The sequence below is a fragment of the Triticum urartu genome, chromosome 6A, assembly GCF_056163025.1.
Source record: "Triticum urartu cultivar PI428250 chromosome 6A, HENAU_Tu73, whole genome shotgun sequence".
Taxonomy (NCBI): domain Eukaryota; kingdom Viridiplantae; phylum Streptophyta; class Magnoliopsida; order Poales; family Poaceae; genus Triticum; species Triticum urartu.
Window position 1 is genome coordinate 134,581,724 of NC_141878.1, and position 23,586 is coordinate 134,605,309.

At 44.1% G+C, this 23,586-nt stretch overlaps 1 protein-coding gene and 1 pseudogene across 2 annotated transcripts; one reads left to right on the top strand and one right to left on the bottom strand.

The window, feature by feature from the left end:
- The first annotated feature begins 205 nt into the window (after nt 1-205).
- On the top strand, nt 206-3,040 carry LOC125515539 (ubiquitin-NEDD8-like protein RUB1; annotated as a pseudogene). Its single transcript, XR_015609360.1, has 3 exons — nt 206-299; nt 1,171-1,430; nt 2,668-3,040. The product of XR_015609360.1 is annotated as a ubiquitin-NEDD8-like protein RUB1 (transcript).
- Nucleotides 3,041-6,347: 3,307 nt separating this feature from the next.
- LOC125515287 (acetyl transferase GW6a) lies at nt 6,348-8,226 on the bottom strand. Its single transcript, XM_048680732.2, has 3 exons — nt 7,825-8,226; nt 7,507-7,661; nt 6,348-7,371 (listed from the first exon to the last, which is right to left on the bottom strand). The coding sequence occupies exons 1-3, from the start codon at nt 8,092-8,094 to the stop codon at nt 6,525-6,527; spliced, it is 1,272 nt and encodes a 423-aa protein (XP_048536689.1). The 5' UTR covers nt 8,095-8,226; the 3' UTR covers nt 6,348-6,524.
- Nucleotides 8,227-23,586: the final 15,360 nt, after the last annotated feature.

Sequence of the window (23,586 nt, forward strand, 5' to 3'; positions counted from 1 at the left end):
AGGTCTCCAAAAAAAAAACTGCCGAACAATCTCTACGTGGGCTGCTACTCCTCATGGGCTGAATAGTTAACAGCCCAGTTCTGTGTATCCCGTCCACTTCGGCCCTTCCCTACCCTTCCCTCCGCTTTTCCTCTCACACACCGGCCGCCGCGGAGGGAGAGAGCCGAAAAACCTCGGAGGCGGAGGGAGAGGGGACTGGGAGGAGATGCAGATCTTCGTGAAGACGCTGACAGGGGAAGACGATCACGCTCGAGGTGGAGAGCAGCGACACCGTCGACAATGTCAAGGCCAAGATCCAGGTCAGTCCTCCCCTTCTTTTCCCCGTCTCGCGGGCTCGCGCGCGTCGTCCCGCGCGAGACGAGACGATGGCCCTGTATCCGTTTCAGTCCCCTACCGAGTTCTGCGCGTATTGCCCATCTACTTGCAGTTTCCTCATAGTTTTAGTTCTGCGTGGCATCAACACTTATAAGGTACCTCTGTTCACTAATGTAAGGCGTTTTGGTTTGGACTGCCAAAACGCCTTACATTAGTGGATAGAGGGTGTATGTTATTGTATGAACAGTTTCTTCCCTGATTATAGTTATAAGAGACATTGTTGGACAATTTTTTTTCGAGAATTAAGGGGTTTCCCCCAAATTTTCATTTTCTGAAAACTGATAACACAAGCATTCACGTGGTGTCCGCTGAAGCACAAGCCCCAGCGTCACAACCCAGGTCCACAAACGACCTCCTTACAGCAAAAACATCTAACCAGCAGAACCACCAGGATCCTATAACAGGTTGCACAGCCGACAACACATCACAAAATAGAAAACAAATTACAGCTACAGCCACTGCCTGCAGAACGATCACTTGCGACCAAAACCACCACATAACGTCTACCATGACTCCAAAAGTTCCTGTTTCCTGCAATCATCCAGCAATTCTGATTTCTGAGGACCATTGGCGCCCAGCATCTTCTCCTACTGAAAATGTCAGCTACCACCTGCAGCAGTAGTCTTGCCCCTTTGACCTGCGCCCCTCGTAGTTCTGGCCTCTGTAGCAATTTCCAAAACTCTATCCAGTGAGCAGACTGCGTAGTAATACTCGGTGGAATTGTTGGCCTATTCATGTTTAGATTTGTACCGAGAATATTGATCGCTTACTTAGGTAGATTTATCATTGATGCAGGACAAGGAAGGCATCCCGCCAGACCAGCAAAGGTTAATTTTTGCTGGAAAGCAGCTGGAAGATGGACGGACATTAGCTGACTACAACATTCAAAAAGAGTCAACACTTCATTTGGTCCTGAGGCTCAGGGGTGGGACTATGATCAAGGTGAAGACACTCACTGGTAAGGAGATCGAGATCGACATCGAGCCTACCGACACAATTGATAGGATCAAGGAGCGCGTCGAGGAAAAAGAGGGCATCCCCCCTGTTCAGCAGAGGTATGCTTCTTATGCCTTGAACTTGGTGTTTATGCATTATTAGTGGTTGCTTGGTCTTTAGCTCCTCGACTTACCTAGTAGCAATTGCTTTGTGTCATACTTCAGTTACCCTCTTAAATCCTGTCACATAGGCTAGCTCTCCTTGCTTGCATCATGTTTAAATTCCAAATACATTTGAAGTGGGGATGATCAAACCCTAGCACCAAATTAATTCAAATAGGTTCAACTTTAAATAATTTTCAATGAACCCAAAATGCCCTACAAAAGGTGAAAACCTCAACCATTGATGATGCACATTTTTCCATGGCATAAGTGGGCTTTGAATTAACTCAACAATTATTTGAATTGGAGTTATTACACACACACACACACACACACGCACACATATATATATATATAAATTATAGCTCCAATAATTCTGAAATTGTTTGAGGGCCTCTGGAATATCTCAGTTGATGCGCACAATTATTTTCAGAATTTACAAAAATGATTTAGTGCCAGGACTAAATCAGCATAGAAAAGAAAAATAGAGAACAGAAACAAAATAGGAAAAGCAGTCACAGAGAGAGTGCTCACCTGCGCAGCCCACCTGGCCAGCCTAGCCCACCAGGGGCAGGGGAGTCTTCTTCCCCACCGTGCCAGGAGAATGTGGGTGTGTGTCCCGCGCGCGCGCACGCGTCGGCCACTTCCACCCTGCCTGCTTGCCTCCTCTTCGCCCCGGACGACCCTGGACCGTGCGTGAGTCTCAGGGTACTTAATATGGTTTGATGGAGCTAGATCTATGTGCCTTAGAATCGGAGTCCCAACAAATCCGTGCAAAGAGTGAGCATGCCTTTGTGTCAATTTTTCCCTTGCCATGATAAAAAAATATAGCAGTTATTAGCATCCCTAAAATCTTGGTAACGTGGATTATTTCTTCAGTCTGTTATCATTTGATCTTGCTATGCTTTTGGGCCTATGACTCTATGAGTATATTCAACTAAACCTGACTTCGAAGCAGTCCTTTCTCTGATACTAATAATCTTCAAAACAGGACTAGGTTAACCTTTTTTAGCTTGCCGACTTTAATGGTTGAGAACATCTGTACATTAATTGAGGGAAATTTCTTCTCGAACTAATTATATTGTTGGGCATCCTATCCTAGTCATAACACTGCCCTGTTTCAACCCGAGTTTAGACTTGAAATCCTGTAATGTTTACTAGCACGTCATCCTTACTCTGACTGTTGCTTTTGCAGGCTCATTTATGCTGGAAAGCAACTTGCTGACGATAAAACTGCTAAAGATTACAACATTGAAGGTGGTTCAGTGCTCCATCTTGTGCTTGCTCTGAGGGGTGGTCACTAGATACAGTTTCATTTCAACTAGGAATATATTCACAAGGAGAGCAGTTTTGCTTATGCTATTTTCGTCCTACCATTGTACTTGGCTTAGAATCATGCACTTGACATGATTGGAGTAGCAAGTTATTGGTATGTAGGTAACTAACGAAGCTATTTATAAGTATATGAGCTCTGTCATCTGATTATTTGTCACTGGTTTCGCTGCCTCTACTTTGAACCAGAAACACACATCAAAGATGCTGAATCCATGTTTTCCTCTTCTTCTGCAGCTGAAAATGTATAATTAATTAATTAATTTGATCAAGCGGATTATAGTACTGACCCCTTGCTCCTTATGTAATTTGGGTATCAGCACCCAGCCACCCATGTACTGCTTATTTACTATCCCACTTGCTTTAAACATGTTTAATTCTATGCTGGACTATGATCACTAGATTTGACGCATTTTTCATTTGTAGCATGACTGTGCAATCGTATTTTAATGCCTAATACTCCCCCTGTTTCAAAATAAGTGTCTTAACCTTAGTACAATTTTGTACTAAAGTTAGTACAAAGTTGAGACACTTATTTTGGGACGGAGGGAGTACTAAATAAAAATAGTTCACAGGCATTTACTCTAGAGTGTAATCAGTTTGTGAAATGGGGAATCGATTCTTACTGGCCACAAAAAGTATTTTCGTTGCTCCAAATTGCGATTAGTTATTCTTATATTAGAAATGTTCATGTTTTTTGGGGTGTTATTGTAGATGAGGATATACGATAAGAGCCGTCGCCACGTGTGATCGTACTATTGATTGTTGTAGTTTGTCTATACTGACAGGAATTTCATGGGGATATACTCTCGTGTCAGCGTTGTGGTCGTAATGTAGAATAAGTTCAGCGTAGTTGCAAATTACAAAGATAAGCATGTCATACATTCATCCACGATAGCTATGATGAGGAAATACTTTATGTGTTCTATAAAGTAAGATAAATTGATGGGCACATATCATCATCCTATTCATCACAACAGTGGGTTCCACTATGATTTTATTGACCTAATCGTTGCTCCTTCTTGGAGTGTCTGACATGGTAGAAAATGAAAATCTATAGCTTCCAATATATTTCTGACACTAGCCGCATTCTGCAGAACGAAGCAAGACTGATGTAATAGGGTGCGAGGGGAAGGGAGTTATTTGGAGAGTGAGTACCAATAGAGACTCGCCGAGTGCTCCTGGACAACCCATTTAAAGAATATATTAAAATAAATATGCATGCTCCTCTTTATTCTTTTGAATCTATTGCTTTCCAAAAGACGCAGATGCCTATCTTGGTAACGTTTTCATTCAGAAAATAGTCTCTATGCCTGTTGGTGTAAAATAATATGTTGAGCTACACATTACCATTCACTAACTACTTTTCGGTCTTACCCTCCTTGTTCCTTGATTCCTTCTAGCATATGTATATTAGACATTTATTTTTCCTTTTCAGTTATTGTTTTGGTACATTCCTTACGCACCTACAAGGGCGTCTAAAGTGGATTGCTGTTGTGTATCCCTTTCTGCCCCTTTTTTATGTAAGATCTTTTTTTTTCCTCGAGTGGCTCACTATCTGATTGGACTGATATTTTGTTTTTCCTTAGCCAAATTGCGGTTTATATTAGAATTAGGTGCATAGTGTCATGCAAGCAGATTGGACTTATTATGCGCATCATTGTCCATATTGCAGTCTTTATTAGGCTCAGGTATGGTGTCATGACAGTCATAAAATTTATTCTCAATCTGCATATGATAGCCAACAATAGATATGCTTTTGCCTTTAATTTGTAGCCTCTTATCCATGGAAGTTCTTTAGACCAAGACAAATGCAAAAAATGTTCTTTGGGTAGTTTTGAAAAAATATACAAAGATGTGACATAAAAAATTCAATTCATTTCTAACAAAAGAATAACTATCTGTTTGTTTTCTTAGTGCACTTGGAAAGAACTATATGCACCTCTATTCCGACTTCCATATGTTTTGTCTTTGTTGCATCAGCAGTTGCTCCATTGAATGTGTCATGTAGTTTATCCTAGGTTGCGTTCCATTCTTTATTTATAGAACATATTCCAAACCACCTGATTGTTTTTTGTGCGTCAGATGTGTCATTCTATACATTTCTTTCTTTCCAACTACTACCTTGTTTTCCTTCTTTGCCGTGCTCTTATTGAAGGGCGGTAAACATTCCAGACTCCGGAGAGCAAAACGATACTGGTGCAAACCACTGATGATTAATTTGTTCATCATTTGTGTAGATTCAGTTGTTTCTGTTTTGATTGTCTGAAACGCTCTGGCCAGGGCCGAATTCAACTGCTATATATTGATTAATATCTGAGCTCCTTTTTATGCCTTATGGGGTAGGTACGATGTGGTCTCAAAATGGATACTTTCTTTTGTGGACTGGCAGTTAAACTGGACCCATCAAATTGTTGTACTCAGCCTTCTGTTTCTGGGCTTTGATGTTAGCATATCTGATCTTGTGCAACAAAGAAGATTTGGCTGGAATATACAACCAGTGGAACCATTACTTATTACCATTCTTTTGTTGTGTTCATACTATCATTGATATGCACTACATAACTTAGCGACATCTGGTGATTGCTACTTGTTTTCTGATTAGATACCCTAAATTATTGTTAGTAGGTTGCTGTTAATCTCCATCTGTAACACTTGACCCTCATCACCTGAAGTTCTTCATTCTCGCTCCCCCCCCCCCCCCTTTCGTGGGTGTTGTCGTCATGACAATATATGCTTCGATTCCTTCACAACGAGGTTTGGAATAATCCTTGCCCGAACTGTGGATGCAGCAAGATTAACGTCAACACGGACAGTGCGGAGGCTGTTTCATCTTTGACAGATGGTAATTCTTCTTCAGTAGCAAGTGCCATCTTTGATGACTGTTACTTCATGTTTCTAGACTTATTTTGTCTATGATCATTGTAATAGAGAGAGTAACCAGGTAGCTCATGAATTGGCTAGAATAGCTACATTTTCTCCTCCTAATCTCTGGATGGACTCTGCCCCGGAGGTGGTGATATCTCCCTCCGGTCCTTTTTAGTTCGCATATAAGATTTGATTGAAGTCAAGCCCCGTAAAGTTTGACCAACTTTATAGAAGAACGTACCAACTTTCACAATCTGAAATCAATATCAATAGATGTGTCATGACTTAAAGTTTCATATTGTATAACTTTAGCATGGCAGATGTTGATATTTTTTCATATAAATACGGTCAAACTTTGTGAAGTTTGACTTCAGAGAATTCTAATATGCAGAGTAAAAAGGACCGGAGGGAGTAAATGATGCTACGATCCTTATGAATGAATGAAGGAGGAGATGATTGGCAAAAAAAAAGTTTGAATATAATAAAAAATATGTCCCTTAAAAGAATGGTTTCATAAATTGATTCTCAATATCATTTTTTCCTATTCTGCAGTGGAACCAAAGTGTCAGTTTCTCTTTTGGCTTATAAAATAGTTAATATATTGTACATGAAGCCATCTACTAGTATTTCTATCTGTGAGACAGATGAACAACCAAGTTCATGTTGACAGAGTCAGAAGCTGACCATATTATTGTTCTTTAGTGTCCAGGGCTAATTTTGGTTACTGCACTACCTGGGATGCTGCATCAATTTGCACCATACAAATGTCAATTCTAGCTATGAGAGTATGATGTATCTACACCGTCGGTAGAAATCAAAACGGACGACATTAATTCTGGGAGGACGTCGGCGTCAGAACTCCCGGGGATCCACGAACAGGACGTCAGCCGGCGGCGCCGTCGTCCAGTCGTCGTCATCGTCGCCGGCATTGCCGGCACCGTCAGCGGCGACGCCGAGCTTCTTGACGCACCAGACGTCCTCGTCGCACGAGAAGCTAGGCCAGTGCGGGACCGCGGCGGCGGCGGGGTCGTCGGGGCCGAGATCGGCGGCCACGACGGCGCAGGCCGGGTTCTTGCGCGCGACGTTGTGCGCGTGGCGGCACAGCGAGCGGAGCAGCGCGGGGCCCTCGGGCCCGGACATGCGGAGGCCGTAGAGCAGGTACGTGCCGAACGGGCGGAACACGTCGGGGAGCGACGGCACGCGCAGCCACGGCGCGTGCTGGTCGAGCGCGCGCGCCGCGGCGAGGGACGCGCGGAGGAGCGGCGCGGCGCCGCCGACGCGGAGGCGGAGGGAGCGCGTGGCGTCCCAGACGCTGAGCAGCGCGAAGGACGGCGGGAGGGACGGGTCCGGGCCGCGCTCGACGGCGAGGTACGTGCCGAGGGTGAGCTTGTGCGCGAGCAGCGCCGGGAGGTCGGCCGGGACGAACTCGGCCGGGGAGAGCAGGGCGGCGTAGGCCGCGGCCGCGAGCGGCGGCGGCAGCTGCAGCACGCGGTGCGCGCCGGGGACGCGCGCGCGGTGCCGGTGCACCGGGTGGCCGAGGAACACCGGCCGCCGGAACGGCGCGTAGCCGAAGCGCCCCGCGAAGAGCGCGAGCGAGGCGGCGTTGGACGCCGTGGTCGCCATGGTGGCGTGCGCCGCGCCCCTCGCCGCGCACCACGCCTCGGCGCGCCTCACCAGCTCCGTCGCGATCCCGAGCCGCCTGCACGCACACGTACACACAGCCCGTACAGTGAGCCACCACACCGTAGCTCCTCGCATGTGCAAATGCAGCTAGCCACACGCACACGTGCGCGCGGTGTGCCATGTCGTACAAATACAATTTTTTTTTGTTTACCTGTGGGACGGGGAGACCCTGAGGCCGAGGAGGCAGGCCACCTTGGCGAACTGCTGCTTCGTCTTCGTCATCGTCTTCCCCCGGCTCACCGTCCGGACGCAGGCCTTGATCACGCCCACCGCCTCCCCAGCTCCTTCCTCGCCGTACTCGGCAACCTACAGCACCATATTAGCATTATCACACGGTCAGTTAACCCACCCTGATGTGTGTACTTCCTTAGCACATACTGTAATTTTGCTGCACATCGCTGTCAAAGGAGTGTCGTGTAGCCAGACAAGTGTCAATGGCAGCGGGGGCAGGCGTAATTGTTGCACATACCAGCATGACATAGTCCGGCGAGTGGCGCACCCGGGCGAACGGGTCGCCGATCTGCTCCACGTAGAGCGACATGCCCCTCTTCTTCTTCCTCCTCCTCCTGCACTTCTTGGCGCCGCCATCGTCGTGTTCAGCGTCGTCCGCCTGGTCGTCCGAGAGGCCGACCTGGCACCGGCGCTCCAGCTCCTCCACCGCCGCCAGGTCCCTCTCCATGTCGAACTCCCGGACCCGTATCGCCATCGTGTCCTTCCTACTCTCCTCGCCCTCGCCCATGTCGAATCAAACAATCTCTCTCTCTCTCCCTCAAGCTTCTCTACGAGCACAATCAATCAATATATGATTACAGCCAACTTTTGCGTGGTTTTGTGAGACTGTAGCAATCTCTTGGTGAGTGCTGCTGCTGCTGCCTGTGGTCTGCTTGGAGGGAAGGAACTGGGAATTTATACACGTAGGTTGACAGGGAGAGGGGGGGAGGGTAGGAGAGGGCCGGGGGCGCGGTGGGGCCGGCCAGAAATAACAGGGTGATATACAAAGGGACACAAGGGCACTAAAATAATCTTGCATCTTGGTTAGTAGTAAAGTGGTAGTATGAGCTTGTGAGCTTAGTGTTTGATTGAGTATGATGGCAAGCCAGTCCCGAAATAAAATATACGCCTGTTCTTATCTGCTCTGTCGCGCGATGTTTCGGGGCACATTCAGTTAAAACCTGGCTTGGGTTTCCGCTAGTGACCAGCGGTATCAGTTCCAACTTTGTGCTCCATTATTGATTTGTGCTCCCGTAGGTTTTAGTGCTCCAGCTGATTGTTGTACACTACACGCATACGTACGTACGTATAAGCGGATGACGGAGGGGATGAAGATGCATCTGTTCAAGCCAATCTCCTGTGACATTATGATATCTGTTCTTTTCTCATTTTTGAAAGCACTTCCATTCATGCTATATTCTTGCTTAGTTTGATATAGCAATGTAATTGTTTTCTGAAATTGAGCAGCGGTTGGAATTGTTTTCTGAAATTGAGCGGCGGTTGGAATTGTTTTCTCAAGATCTAGGGCCATAGCACCATATCTGCAATTCGACGTCACGGTCGATCTCAAGCTTCTTTTTTGTCTGCTTAATTAAACATGTTGAGAGAACTACTCATGGGACCTAATTAGACGTAACAAACAATTTACTACTACCCATATAGCTTGTGCTAGTGACATGCCAGGAGCTATGTATAATGTTGCCTAGAGTTAAAAGCCATATAGGAGGAACCTACACAGCAACAATGTAATATATACCATGAGACACTAGTTGGATTTCTCATAGTATATATTATCTTGGATCACTTAGCTTCATGTGTATCGAAGTGGCAGAAATAATAATTGTTAGATAGTAGCTTGGAACATAGGCCAAAGCCTATCAATTCTAGGGCATCCAGGCATATATTCTGTGAAAAGCATTTGTTGATATGTAACTCGGGATATAATCTAGCTGGGGCATCATATTTGTCCCTCATAGACAAGAGATGCATGGACGCACGGAAAATTTATTCAACGATTTGCCAGGTCCACACCACGGTAAACCAGGGATTTCCTTTACATGACCACGAGTTGTATTATTCCGCATAGATAGAAGACCCCCACCCCCACCCAAAAATGTACATACTCCCTCCGTAAAGAAATATAATAGTGTTTAGATCATTAGTTTAGTTATCTAAACACTCTTTTATATACATTCCTTTACAAAGGGAGTAGGTTATAGTAGGTTATACGTAGGGTGCACACAACTATCATTTTACTAAATAGGGGCAACACAACAAGGTCAAAACTCCATATAAGCATATATAGTACATAAAGAGGGCCAACCGACCCGTCACAATAGGTGAAAAGAAAAATCTATGACTAAGTAGTCCCTGATGAAGTAGTCAAGTACACTACTGATCCAAGATTAGACTGTGGTGGTCCCTACCGTCGCGTACTCATGCAACACTGAAGCGCCACCGTCATGGTACAACAAATCAAGCGCAATACCACGACATGATCATACATGGCACACCAGCGAAACGATGCCCCATCGTCAACACGGCCAAACCGCCTCCCCCTCCCCACATACCAAGAAGATGACAACTAGACACTGTTGCTCCACTAGATGAAGACCCCATCAACACTTTCCATGGGGTTTGGGGGGGGGGGGGGGTCTACGTCCATCTCAGTAAGGCTGGAAGCAATGGCGACGAGGTAGATGGAAAGAGATACTTGTGCTATGGCTGATGGAGAGGCCCCCTTCTACACCAGGGGGATGTTGGGAGTGCGGGAGAGGATAGGAGAGAGAGGCGGCTACGTGATGTAAAATTGGTGGCGGCGGCTAGTGCTTAGGGAGGGGGGAAGGGGGGGGGGGTGAGGAGGCGACACTAATCATGCCCGTGAAACCGGTTTTCATAGATAGATGTACATGATGATACCATGTCACATTTTGGTGGAGGATATGTAATTGCACTGTCACACAAGAAGAAACATATATAATAACGTAACCGGCTTATTTCATTTTGTTTTTTCTACACCCCTAACGTACATATACCAATTACACACCTTTTGCATACTTATTTTTTCCTTATCCCGTGCTTCAAGTTCTCCGCCGGTAGGGGGCTGCCGGCTGGGCCAAAGCCGGGGCCTTTGTGTGGCCTCGGGGTTGTTTGGTTGCAGGGTGGCGGCCCTGGCGGCGGGAGGCACGATGTTTGGGGGCAGAGCGTGCGTTTCACGTGCGGGCGGGCAACCATGGCCACGTGGGTGGCGTGGTTGACGGAGTTAGGGTGCAACGGAGGGGTGTGAGCGCCGGGGTACACCAGACGGTGGTGGCAGCCGTTGACGCCATATCCTTCCTGAAGGCACCATCGCGGCGTTCCCACTTATGTCGTCTTGCTCTGGGTGAAAACCTAGTCTTCGGGATTGGGCGGTGGCGGCTATCCATGGTCGTACCCTTCTGGGAGGGAACGCTTTGGAGTCCTGGCTTCGTTGTTGTCCGACTCACCTCTCTATTGTGGATGCTCATGGTGGAGGTCTGGTGTGTCGGTGCCCGTCACCTTTGTATCTTGTCTTGGGTGTGTGTTGTGTGCGGTGATGGTGTGCGTTTGTACCGGTCTCTCGGTTGTAATCGGTGATGGTTGCTTTATAATATAAAGTGGGGGGAAACCCTTTTTTGGTAAGTTCTACCCTGACTCACTCCTCTTTCCAACAATCTGTGTGGGAAGCGCTCGTTTAAAGTAAGTTGAGATTCAAAGAGTCCCGTAATCTAGTAGACCTAAGTTCATTTCAATATACAAATGATCTTATTGGAGCCAATAATTTATACTTAAAACTGGAATAGTCACACTATGTATTTCTTGCAAATTTCCATAAAAAAAATTATGTAATATCAACGGCTCATCCGTAGTGTTACGGTGATGGTGATGTGTCCGTTATTATATGTATAAGGCTTTCATATTAACTCTCATAGATGTTGATGAGTATGCTTGAGTTATTTCATACTGGTTTCCGGATGCATGTATACCGAAATGTACCTAGATGATATCTATTAAGAAACACTACTTCACTTGTGGACTTGTCGTTGTTCGTGTTCAACACGTTGATCCTCTAGTAAGTTGTGCATGTCTTGTTCAATCATACTCCAGCTTAAACTCCGGATCAATTCTACTTTTTGGTATATTTAATTACCAAGGTGACTTGCTAATTACTTGTTGAGTGTTTCCTTGTGCAATCCTAGGAAACTTCTGCCTTTATGTACTCAATTGGATAGAAAGAGCAAGTGTATTGGAAGATCTTAGAAACATATCTTTGACTAATCATGGAGCAATATAGTTGAATCAATTGAAATTATGTTTATAGTGAAAGTACTTTTCCTTTTCAAGATCAATATTGTGCACATACTGCTTCCACGTATGCGGCCATAACATTGAAAGAATTTGACTGGATGTCAAACGTACAGTAACTTCAAACTTATATGTCCAATACATAAACATCAACCTTCTTGAAATCGATGGATTCGAGGATAAAATCTATACACTACTTAGCCCATGAATCATGCATTTGGATTTATTGCATACAGAAGAGCTAATTTGGTCTATTCGTTGTCTGATGCTACCAAACATGCAGTAGTTTAGATTTTAGAAGGCACACATCTGGTTCACCCAGCATGCAACGCATTAATTAGTATCCATGCGAGTGGCCAAACTTGGTACACATCAACTTGTTAGTACTCCTATTAATAATTTCCTTTTATATTGCATGATGTGATTGAGATGCGAGAATATTCCAGTCTGATGTACAAGTCAGCTCAAGAACATTCATCTAAGAAGAATGTATTTTTTCCCTAAAAACTATGATAGGTTCATTCAAACTGAGTAGGTTAACTATCCTGTAATTGTATTATACTAGGTACTAAAAAAAGATGCTTACGTGCCTGCCAACTCGGTCAGGTGAATTCTTTTACTTCAATATTAAGTCTATGATCAGACGTGTCTGCGATATGAAATGCCTTTTAGGTTATGCTTGGCTCACGCAAAGATTGACGGAAGTTACTCATACAGTCATGTGCAATGGTTTATTATCAAGAAAGCTTTTATTGAATACGCATCATCACATCAAGTTAATACAACAGCATCACAGTCCTTAACCACCGCATCCGAGATGCGCACGACCAAAGCACATTAAAAGAACAAACTGAAGTCCCCAAATATCGATATCCGTGCTGGGTAAATACCTATTTCCTCCGTTCCTAAATACTACTCCCTCTGTCCGAAATGGACTATAACATACGGATGTATGTAGATATATTTTAAAATATAGATTCACTTATTTTGCTTTGCCTGTAGTTCCTTGTTAAAATCTTTAAAAAGACTTATATTTAAGAACGGATGGAGTATTTGGCTACCCATGCTACCTCTGCACAAGTTGTGGTCACCAGCTCCCGTTCCTCCGGTTGTTGAACCATTGATCAGGAATGGAGTCAATGTGTGCATAAATGCATAACCTGTAAAGGAGGGAAAATTTCTACGCACCAAGGACCATGTGGTTTCTACGTATACATAGCAACCAGGAAAGCACTGCCATGCCAATCAGTAGTTGGGACCATATTTTGTACCAATTCTCCCTCGGCTAATCACAGCTAAAATGATTATTTGTAAGGTGATACACAAATCTCTGTAATTACTTTGTGCTTGTTCGGCACACGTTGATTCAACTGCACCAGTGCACCTGGCCGAAAAGATGCATTTTCCAACCATCTATCTTCCTAAACCTGATCCATCTTATAAAAGTTAAAAGGTATCAAAGTGAGTGGAAGAAATACCACTTCACCTTCCTTTTGATAGGCCACATGGTTTATTTTTTCCCTTAAAATAGTGAATAAGAAGAAGAGACATGTTTGCTTTTGGTTTTTGAAGGGACGCTTACAACAAAGTTGGTGTGCTAAATCAAAGAACACAAGAGATAACAACAGAAAATATAAACAGAAGTTCGGCCCCACATACATGCAGGTGAGGTCAACTCCAAACTTATGAACCATCAAATTTATTTTCTGTTGGGGCAGTCTGGATATGAAATACTTTGCATGAAAGTTTTGTGTTAAGTCAAATTTCGTAAGGTCTAAACAAGATTATACTTAGAAAATATTGTAAACATTCACAATATCAAATCAATATCACTAGATGCATCATGAAATTAATTTTCATATCATGTATTTGTAGTGTTGTAGGTATTTATGTATTTTAATATAAAATTTGGTCAAACTTTATGACTTAAGACAAATGTTATATGCAGGGTAAAAAGAAGCATGAAGAGTACATCTATACGATGGAATAAGTTCTTTTATCAAGAAATGATAGAACAAATTCGGCGAATTATCAAATCATATAGGGTAGAATTAAGCTGATATAGAACCACTCAGTGAGTTGAACCCAATGGAAAATAATAAATCCTTCACAAAATTTGTTCACTTAGTAGAAAATGAGCTATAAGCAATAGAGGTGACCCAACGCTATTCTCTTCTAGGTTTGCCACTGAATTACATGGTACTAAATGACAATAGTAAGGGTGAAATCGGATCTGATTCAGAGGGATAATATTCATACCATATCTTATTTCATTTTGTTGGATTCAAAAGCGCGGCGGGTGTGTTGTGGATACGGAAAACATGGAATACACCGGAATATATAAAAAACGAAAGATACTTTGTCACCATTGATTGATCCTCAAGCTCTCGCCCGAGCCGCTCTCGCGTGCGGCAGGGCGAACCATAGTTGCCGCCGGGCCGCCCCTCTTCCACACCTCCTCTCCTCCTCGCCGTTGTCGGTATTGAATTCGGCATATCTCGTAGTAGGCGTCCTAAGCCAGGCGTCTTGGAGCAATGGTAACATGGACACCGGATTTTACCCAGGTTCGGGCTCTCTTGAAGAGATAATACCATACATCCTGCTTTTGATTGTATTCATATGGGACTTAGTACAGAGTACATGTATCTACCACGAGATTGTTCTAATGAATATATGTTCATCTATTGACTAGCCGGTCTCGATTTATATAATGCATCGGAGGCCTAGGATTTAGAGGAGTCCTTATCTTGTGCGCCAAGTCTTGTGGAATCCTCCTTGTATGCGTCATGGGCTGCCCGAAGTGGCCCATGAGTGAACCACCATGGAGGTCCTTGGCCCAATCCACCTGGTCGGGAGACAACATAGTGAGTACCCCCTAGTTCAGGACACAGTTATTAGCCCCGTGAACCGGTCTTCAAGTTGGGAACACTTCTCTATTCTTCCGAACTATTCTTCATCTTCGGCCGTCGGTCTTGAAAACCGGTTCAACAAATATTCCCATCTTCGATCTTGACGATTGCCGAGCTAAATACGAAGTGTTCACATGTCGGGCATCCAAGGAGCCCTTTAAGTCTTCGGCCTTTATCAATGCCTTGTTATTATTTATGCCACACCTCGGGTTTAAAGTGTTTCCTGTGCGGCCATGTCCTCTTGCGTCCAAGCTCCAACCCTGGATTGCATCCGAGGTGTCTTTTTGCAGCCGAGCTCCAACACCAATCTGCATCTGAGATGTCTATTTGCAGTCGAGCTCCAACGCCGATCCGCATCCAGGTGTCATAAATTTGTTGGGGAACGCAGTATTTCAAAATTTTACCTACGATCACGCAAGATCTATCTAGGAGATGCATAGCAACAAGCAGGAAGAGTGTGTCCATGTACCCTCGTAGACCGATAGCGGAAGCGTTTAGTAACGCGGTTGATGTAGTCGAACGTCTTCGCAATCCAACCGATCCAAGTACCGAACATATGGCACCTCCGCGATAAGCACACGTTCAGCTCGGTGACGTCCCTCGAACACTTGATCCAGTTGAGGCCGAGGGAGAGTTTCGTTAGCACGACGGCGTGACGATGGTGATGATGAAGTTTACCGGTGCAGGGCTTCGCCTAAGCACTACGACGATATGACCGAGGTGTGTAACTATGGAGGGGGCACCATACACGACTAAGAGAAGACTTGGTGTCCCTTTGGGGTGCCCCCTCCCACGTATATAAAGGAGGGGGGAGGAGGCCGGCCAAGGTGTGGCGCACCAAGGGGGGGAGTCCTACTTGACTCCCGGTCCAAGTAGGATTCGCCCCCCCCTTTCCTATTCCAAGAAGGAGAAGGGGAAAGAGAGGGAGGAGAAGAAGGAAAGGGGGGCCGCCCCCAACCCTAGTCTAATTCAGATTGGGCTTGGGGGGTGCGTGCGTCCACCTGGCCGCTGCCTCCTCTCTTCCACTAGGGCCCATGAAGGCCCATTAACCCCCGGGGGGTTCCGGTAACCTCCCGGTACTTCGGAAAATACCTGAAACACTTTGGAACCATTCCGGTGTTCGAATATAACCTTCCAATATATCGGTCTTTATGTCTCGACCATTTAGAGACTCCTCGTCATGTCCATGATCTCATACGGGACTCTGAACAAACTTCGGTTCATCAAAACACGAAACTCATAATACAAATCGTCATCGAACGTTAAGCGTGCGGACCCTACGGGTTCGAGAACTATGTAGACATGACCGAGACACATCTCTGGTCAATGACCAATAGCGGAACCTGGATGCTCATATTGGCTCCTACATATTCTACGAAGATCTTTATCGGTCAAACCGCATAACAACATACGTTGTTCCCTTTGTCATCGGTATGTTACTTGCCCGAGATTTGATCGTCGGTATCATCATACCTAGTTCAAACTCGTTACCGACAAGTCTCTTTACTCGTTCTATAATGAATCATCCCGTAACTAACTCATTAGTCACATTGCTTGCAAGGCTTATAGTGATGTGCATTACCGAGAGGGCCTAGAGATACCTCTCCGAAACACGGAGTGACAAATCCTAATCTTGATCTATGCCAACTCAACAAACACCATCAGAGACACCTGTAGAGAATCTTTATAATCACCCAGTTACGTTGTGACGTTTGATAGCGCACTAAGTGTTCCTCCAGTATTCGGGAGTTGCATAATCTCATAGTCATAGGAACATGTATAAGTCATGAAGAAAGCAATAGCAACAAACTAAACGATCATAGTGCTAAGCTAACGGATGGGTCTTTTCCATCACATCATTCTCTAATGGTGTGACCCCGTTCATCAAATGACAACACATGTCTATGGCTAGGAAACTTAACCATCTTTGATTAACGAGCTAGTCTAGTAGAGGCATACTAGGACACTCTGTTTGCCTATGTATTCACACATGCACTAAGTTTCCAGTTAATACAATTCTAGCATGAATAATAAACATTTATCATGATATAAAGAAATATAAATAACAACTTTATTATTGCCTCTAGGGCATATTTCCTTCAGTCTCCCACTTGCACTAGAGTTAACAATCTAGATTACATAGTAATGATTCTAACACCCATGGAGTCTTGGTGCTGATCATGTTTTGCACGTGAGAGAGGCTTAGTCAACGGGTCTGCAACATTTAGATCCGTATGTATCTTGCAAATCTCTATGTCTCCCTCCTTGACTTGATCGCAGATGGAATTGAAGCGTCTCTTGATGTGCTTGGTTCTCTTGTGAAATCTGGATTCCTTTGCCAATGCAATTGTACCAGTATTGTCACAAAAGATTTTCATTGGACCCAATGCACTAGGTATTACACCTAGATCGGATATGAACTCCTTCATCCAGACTCCTTCATTTGCTGCTTCCGAAGCAGCTATGTACTCCGCTTCACACGTAGATCCCGCCACGACGCTCTGCTTGGAACTACACCAACTGACAGCTCCACCATTCAATATAAATACACATCCGGTTTGTGACTTAGAGTCATCTGGATCAGTGTCAAAGCTTGCATCAACGTAGCCGTTTATGACGAGCTCTTTGTCACCTCCATAACCGAGAAACATATCCTTAGTCCTTTTCAGTTATTTCAGGATGTTCTTGACCGTTGTCCAGTGATCCACTCCTGCATTACTTTGGTACCTCCCTGCTAAACTAATAGCAAGGCACACATCAGGTTTGGTACACAGCATTGCATACATGATAGAACCTATGGCTGAGTCATAGGGAATGACTTTCGTTTTCTCTCTATCTTCTGTAGTGGTGGGGCATTGAGTCTGACTCAACTTCACACCTTGTAACACATGCAAGAACCCTTTCTTTGACTGATCCATTTTGAACTTCTTCAAAACTTTATCAAGGTATGTGCTTTGTGAAAGTCCAATTAAGCGTCTTGATCTATCTCTATAGATGTTGATGCCCAATATATAAGCAGCTTCACCGAGGTCTTTCATTGAAAAATTCTTATTCAAATATCCTTTTCTGCCATTCAGAAATTCAGTATCATTTCTGATCAACAATATGTCATCCACATATAATATCAGAAATGCTACAGAGCTTCCACTCACTTTCTTGTAAATACAGGCTTCTCCAAAAGTCTGTATAAAACCATATGCTTTGATCACACTATCAAAACGTATATTCCAACTCCAAGAGGCTTGCACCAGTCCATAAATGGATCGCTGGAGCTTGCACACTTTCTTAGCAGCTTTTGGATCGACAAAACCTTCTGGTTTCATCATATACAACGTTCTTTAAGATATCCATTCAGGAATGCAGTTTTGACATCCATTTGCCAAATTTCATAATCATAAAATGCAGCAATTGCTAACATGATTTGGACAGACTTAAGCATCGCTACGAGTGAGAAGGTCTCATCGTAGTTAACTCCTTGAACTTGTCGAAAACCTTTCGCAACAAGTCAAGCTTTGTAAACAGTAACATTACCGTCAGCGTCAGTCTTCTTCTTGAAGATCCATTTATTCTCTATGGCTTGCCGATCATCGGGCAAGTCAACCAAAGTCCATACTTTGTTCTCATACATGGATCCCATCTCAGATTTCATGGCCTCAAGCCATTTCGCGGAATCTGGGCTCATCATTGCTTCCTCATAGTTCGTAGGTTCGTCATGGTCAAGTAACATGACGTCCAGAACAGGATTATCGTACCACTTTAGTGCGGATCTTACTCTGGTTGACCTACGAGGTTTGGTAGTAACTTGATCAGAAGTTTCATGATCATCATCATCAGCTTCCTCACTAATTGGTGTAGGAATCACTTGAACTGATTTCTGTGATGAACTACTTTCCAATAAGGGAGAAGGTACAATTACCTCATCAAGTTCTACTTTCCTCCCACTCACTTCTTTCGAGAGAAACTCCTTCTCTAGAAAGAATCCATTCTTAGCAATGAATATCTTTCCTTCGGATCTGTGATAGAAGGTGTACCCAACAGTCTCCTTTGGGTATCCTATGAAGACACATTTCTCCGATTTGAGTTCGAGCTTATCAGGTTGAAGCTTTTTCACATAAGCATACCATAGTTAATATGGTGTCGTCTCAACGGATTTCGATGGTGCCCTATTTAACGTGAATGCAACCGTCTCTAAAGCATAACCCCAAAATGGTAGCGGTAAATCAGTAAGAGACATCATAGATCACACCATATCTAATAAAGTGCGGTTACGATGTTCGGACACACCATTACGCTGTGGTGTTCCAGGTGGCGTGAGTTGCAAAACTATTCCACATTGTTTCAAATGATGACCAAACTCATAACTCAAATATTCACCTCCACGATCAGATTGTAGAAACTTTATTTTCTTGTTACGATGATTTTCCACTTCACTCTGAAATTCTTTAAACTTTTCAAATGTTTCAGCCTTATGTTTCATTAAGTAGATATACCCATATCTGCTCAAATCATCTGTGAAGGTCAGAAAATAAAGATACCCACCGCGAGCATCAACGCTCATTGGACCGCATACATTAGTATGTATTATTTCCAACAAGTCTATTGCTCGCTCCATTGTTCCGGAGAACGGAGTCTTAGTCATCTTGCCCATGAGGCATGGTTCGCAGGCATCAAGTGATTCATAATCAAGTGATTCCAAAAGCCCATCAGCATGGAGTTTCTTCATGCGCTTTAAACCAATATGACCTAAATGGCAATTCCACAAATAAGTTGCACAATCATTATTAAACTTGTATCTTTTGGCTTCAATACTATGAACATGTGTATCACTACCATCGAGATTCAATGAAAATAGACCACTCATCAAGGGTGCATGACCATAAAAGATATTACTCATATAAATAGAACAACCATTATTCTCTGATTTAAATAAATAACCGTCTCGCATCAAACAAGATCCAGATATAATGTTCATGCTTAACGCAGGCACCAAATAACAATTATTCAGGTCTAAAACTAATCCCGAAGGTAGATGCAGAGGTAGCGTGCCGACCGCGATCACATCGACTTCGGAACCATTTCCCACGCGCATCGTCACCTCATCCTTAGCCAATCTTCGCTTAATCTGTAGCCCCTGTTTCGAGTTGCAAATATGAGCAACAAAACCAGTATCAAATACCCAGGCGCTACTACGAGCATTAGTAAGGTACACATAAATAACATGTATATCAAATATACCTTTCACTTTGCCATCCTTCTTATCCGCCAAATACTTGGGGCAGTTACACTTCTAGTGACCAGTCCTTTCGCAGTAGAAGCACTCAGTCTCAGGCTTAGGTCTAGACTTGGGCTTCTTCACTTGAGCAACAACTTGCTTGCCGTTCTTCTTGAAGTTCCCTTCTTCCCTTTGCCCTTCTTCTTGAAACTAGTGGTCTTGTTAACCATCAGCACTTGATGCTCCTTCTTGATTTCTACCTCCGCAGCCTTTAGCATTGCGAGGAGCTCGGGAATAGTCTTATCTATCCCTTGCATATTATAGTTCATCACGAAGCTTTTGTAGCTTGGTGGCAGTGATTGAAGAACTCTGTCAATGACACTATCATCAGGAAGATTAACTCCCAGTTGAGTCAAGTGGTTGTGGTACCTAGACAATCTGAGTATATGTTCACTGACAGAACTATTCTCCTCCATCTTGCAGCTATAGAACTTATTGGAGACTTCATATCTCTCAATCCGGGCATTTGCTTGAAATATTAACTTCAACTCCTGGAACATCTCATATGCTCCATGACGTTCAAAACATCGTTGAAGTCCCGATTCTAAGCCGTAAAGCATGGCACACTAAACTATCGAGTAGTCATCTGCTTTGCTCTGCCAGACGTTCATAACATCTGGAGTTGCTCTTGCAGCGTGCTTTGCACCTAGCGGTGCTTCCAGGACGTAATTCTTCTGTGCAGCAATGAGGATAAACCTCAAGTTACGGACCCAGCCCGTGTAGTTGCTACTATCATCTTTCAACTTAGCTTTCTCTAGGAACGCATTAAAATTCAAAGGAACAGTAGCACGGGCCATTTATCTACAACAACATAGACATGCAAAATACTATCAGGTACTAAGTTCATAAGTTCAATTAATCATATTACTTAAGAACTCCCACTTAGATAGACATCCCTCTAGTCATCCAAATGACCACGTGATCCATATCAACTAAACCATGTCCGATCATCATGTGAGATGGAGTAGCTTTCAATGGTGAACATCACTATGTTGATCATATCTACTATATGATTCACGCTCGACCTTTTGGTCTCAGTGTTCCGAGGCCATATTTGCATATGCTAGGCTCGTCAAGTTTAACCTGAGTATTCTGCTTGTGCAAAACTGGCTTGCACCCGTTGTATGTGAACATAGAGCTTATCACACCCGATCATCATGTGGTGTCTCGGCACGCCGAACTGTAGCAACGATGCATACTCAAGGAGAACACTTATACCTTGAAATTTAGTGAGAGATCATCTTATAATGCTACCACCGTACTAAGCAAAATAAGATGCATAAAGAATAAACATCACATGCAATCAATATAAGTGATATGATATGGCCATCATCATCATCTTGTGCCTTTGATCTCCATCTCCAAAGCACCGTCATGATCACCATCGTCACCGGCTTGACACCTTGATCTCCATCGTAGTATAGTTGTCGCCTCGCCAACTATTGCTTCTACGACTATCGCTACTGCTTAGTGATAAAGTAAAGCAATGACATGGCGATTGCATTTCATACAATAAAGTGACAACCATATAGCTCCTGCCAGTTGCCGATAACTATGTTACAAAACATGATCATCGCATACAACAATTTATATAATTACATCTTGACCATATCACAACATGCCCTACAAAACAAGTTAGGCGTCCTCTACTTTGTTGTTGCAAGTTTTACGTGGCTGCTACGAGCTTAGCAAGAATCGTTCTTACCTACGCATCAAAAACCACAACACGGTATAGTGATTTCTTTTTGATCTTCAGAAAGAACCTTGTTCATTGAATCCGATTCAACTAAAGTTGGATAAACTGACACCCGCCAGCCACCTGTGTGCAAAGCACGTCGGTAGAACCAGTCCTATGAACGCGATCATGTAATGTCGGTCCGGGCCGCTTCATCCAACAATACCGCCGAATCAAGAAACAACTAGTGACGGAAAGCAATATGTATATACCCACACCCACAATTCCTTTGTGTTCTACTCGTGCATATAACATCTACGCACAGACCTGGCTCGGATGCAACTGTTGGGGTTCAAAAAAATTCCTACGATCACGCAAGATCTATCTAGGGATGCATAGCAACGAGAGGGGAGAGTATGTCTACGTACCCTCGTAGACCGAAAGCGGAAGCGTTAAGAAACACGGTTGATGTAGTCGAACGTCTTCGCGATCCAACCGATCAAGTACCGAACGCACGACACCTCCGTGATGTGCACACATTCAGCTCGGTGACGTCCCTCGTACTCTTGATCCAGTTGAGGCCGAGGGAGAGTTTCGTCAGCACGACGGCGTGTTGACGGTGATGATGAAGTTACCGGCGCAGGGCTTCGCCTAAGCACTACGACGATATGACCGAGGTGTGTATCTGTGGAGGGGGGACCGCACATGGCTAAAACAATTGTCAACTTGTGTGTCTATGGGGTGCCCCCTACCCCGTATATAAAGGAGGGTAGGAGGGGGCCGGCCGGCCCTCATGGTGCGCCCCAAGGGGGGATTCCTACTCCTACTAGGAGTAGGTTTCCCCCCTTTCCTAGTCCTAATAGAAGGGGGAAGGAAGGGGAAGAGGAGAAGAAGGAAAGGGGGGCCGCCCCCCCTCCCAATTCGGATTGGGCTTGGGGGGGGTGCCCCCACCACTTGGCCGCCTCCTCTCTCTTCCACTAAAGCCCATGTAGGCCCATTAAGCCCCCGGGGGGTTCCGATAACCCCCCAGTACTCCGGTATATGCCCGAACTCATCCGAAACCATTCCGGTGTCCAAACATAACCTTCCAATATATAAATCTTCATTTCTCGACCATTTCGAGACTCCTTGTCATGTCCATGATCACATCCGGGACTCCGAACTACCTTCAGTACATCAAAACACATAAACTCATAATACCGATCGTCATCGAACGTTAAGCGCGCGGACCCTACGGGTTTGAGAACTATGTAGACATGAACAAGACTCGTCTCCGGTCAATAACCAATAGCGGAACCTGGATTCTCATATTGGTTCCTACATATTCTACGAAGATCTTTATCGGTCTAACCGCATAACAACATACGTTGTTCCCTTTGTCATCGGTATGTTACTTGCCTGAGATTCGATCGTCGGTATCATCATACCTAGTTCAATCTCGTTATCGGCAAGTCTCTTTACTCGTTCCGTAATGCAACATCCCATAACTAACACATTAGTCACATTGCTTGCTAAGCTTATAGTGATGTGCATTACCGAGAGGGCCCAGAGACACCTCTTCGACAATCAGAGTGACAAATCCTAATCTCGATCTATGCCAACTCAACAAACACCATCGGATATACCTGTAGAGCATCTTTATAATCACCCAGTTACATTGTGGCGTTTGATAGCACACTAAGTGTTCCTCCGGTATTCGGGAGTTGCATAATCTCATAGTCATAGGAACATGTATAAGTTATGGAGAAAGCAATAGCAATAAACTAAACGATCATAATGCTAAGCTAACGATGGGTAAAGTCAATCACATCATTCTCTAATGATGTGATCCCGTTTATCAAATGACAACTCATGTCTATGGTTAGGAAACTTAACCATCTTTGATTAACGAGCTAGTCAAGTAGAGGCATACTAGTGACACTCTGTTTGTCTATGTATTCACACATGTACTAAGTTTATGGTTAATACAATTCTAGCATGAATAATAAACATTTATCATGATATAAGGAAATATAAATAACAACTTTATTATTGACTCTAGGGAATATTTCCTTCAGATAA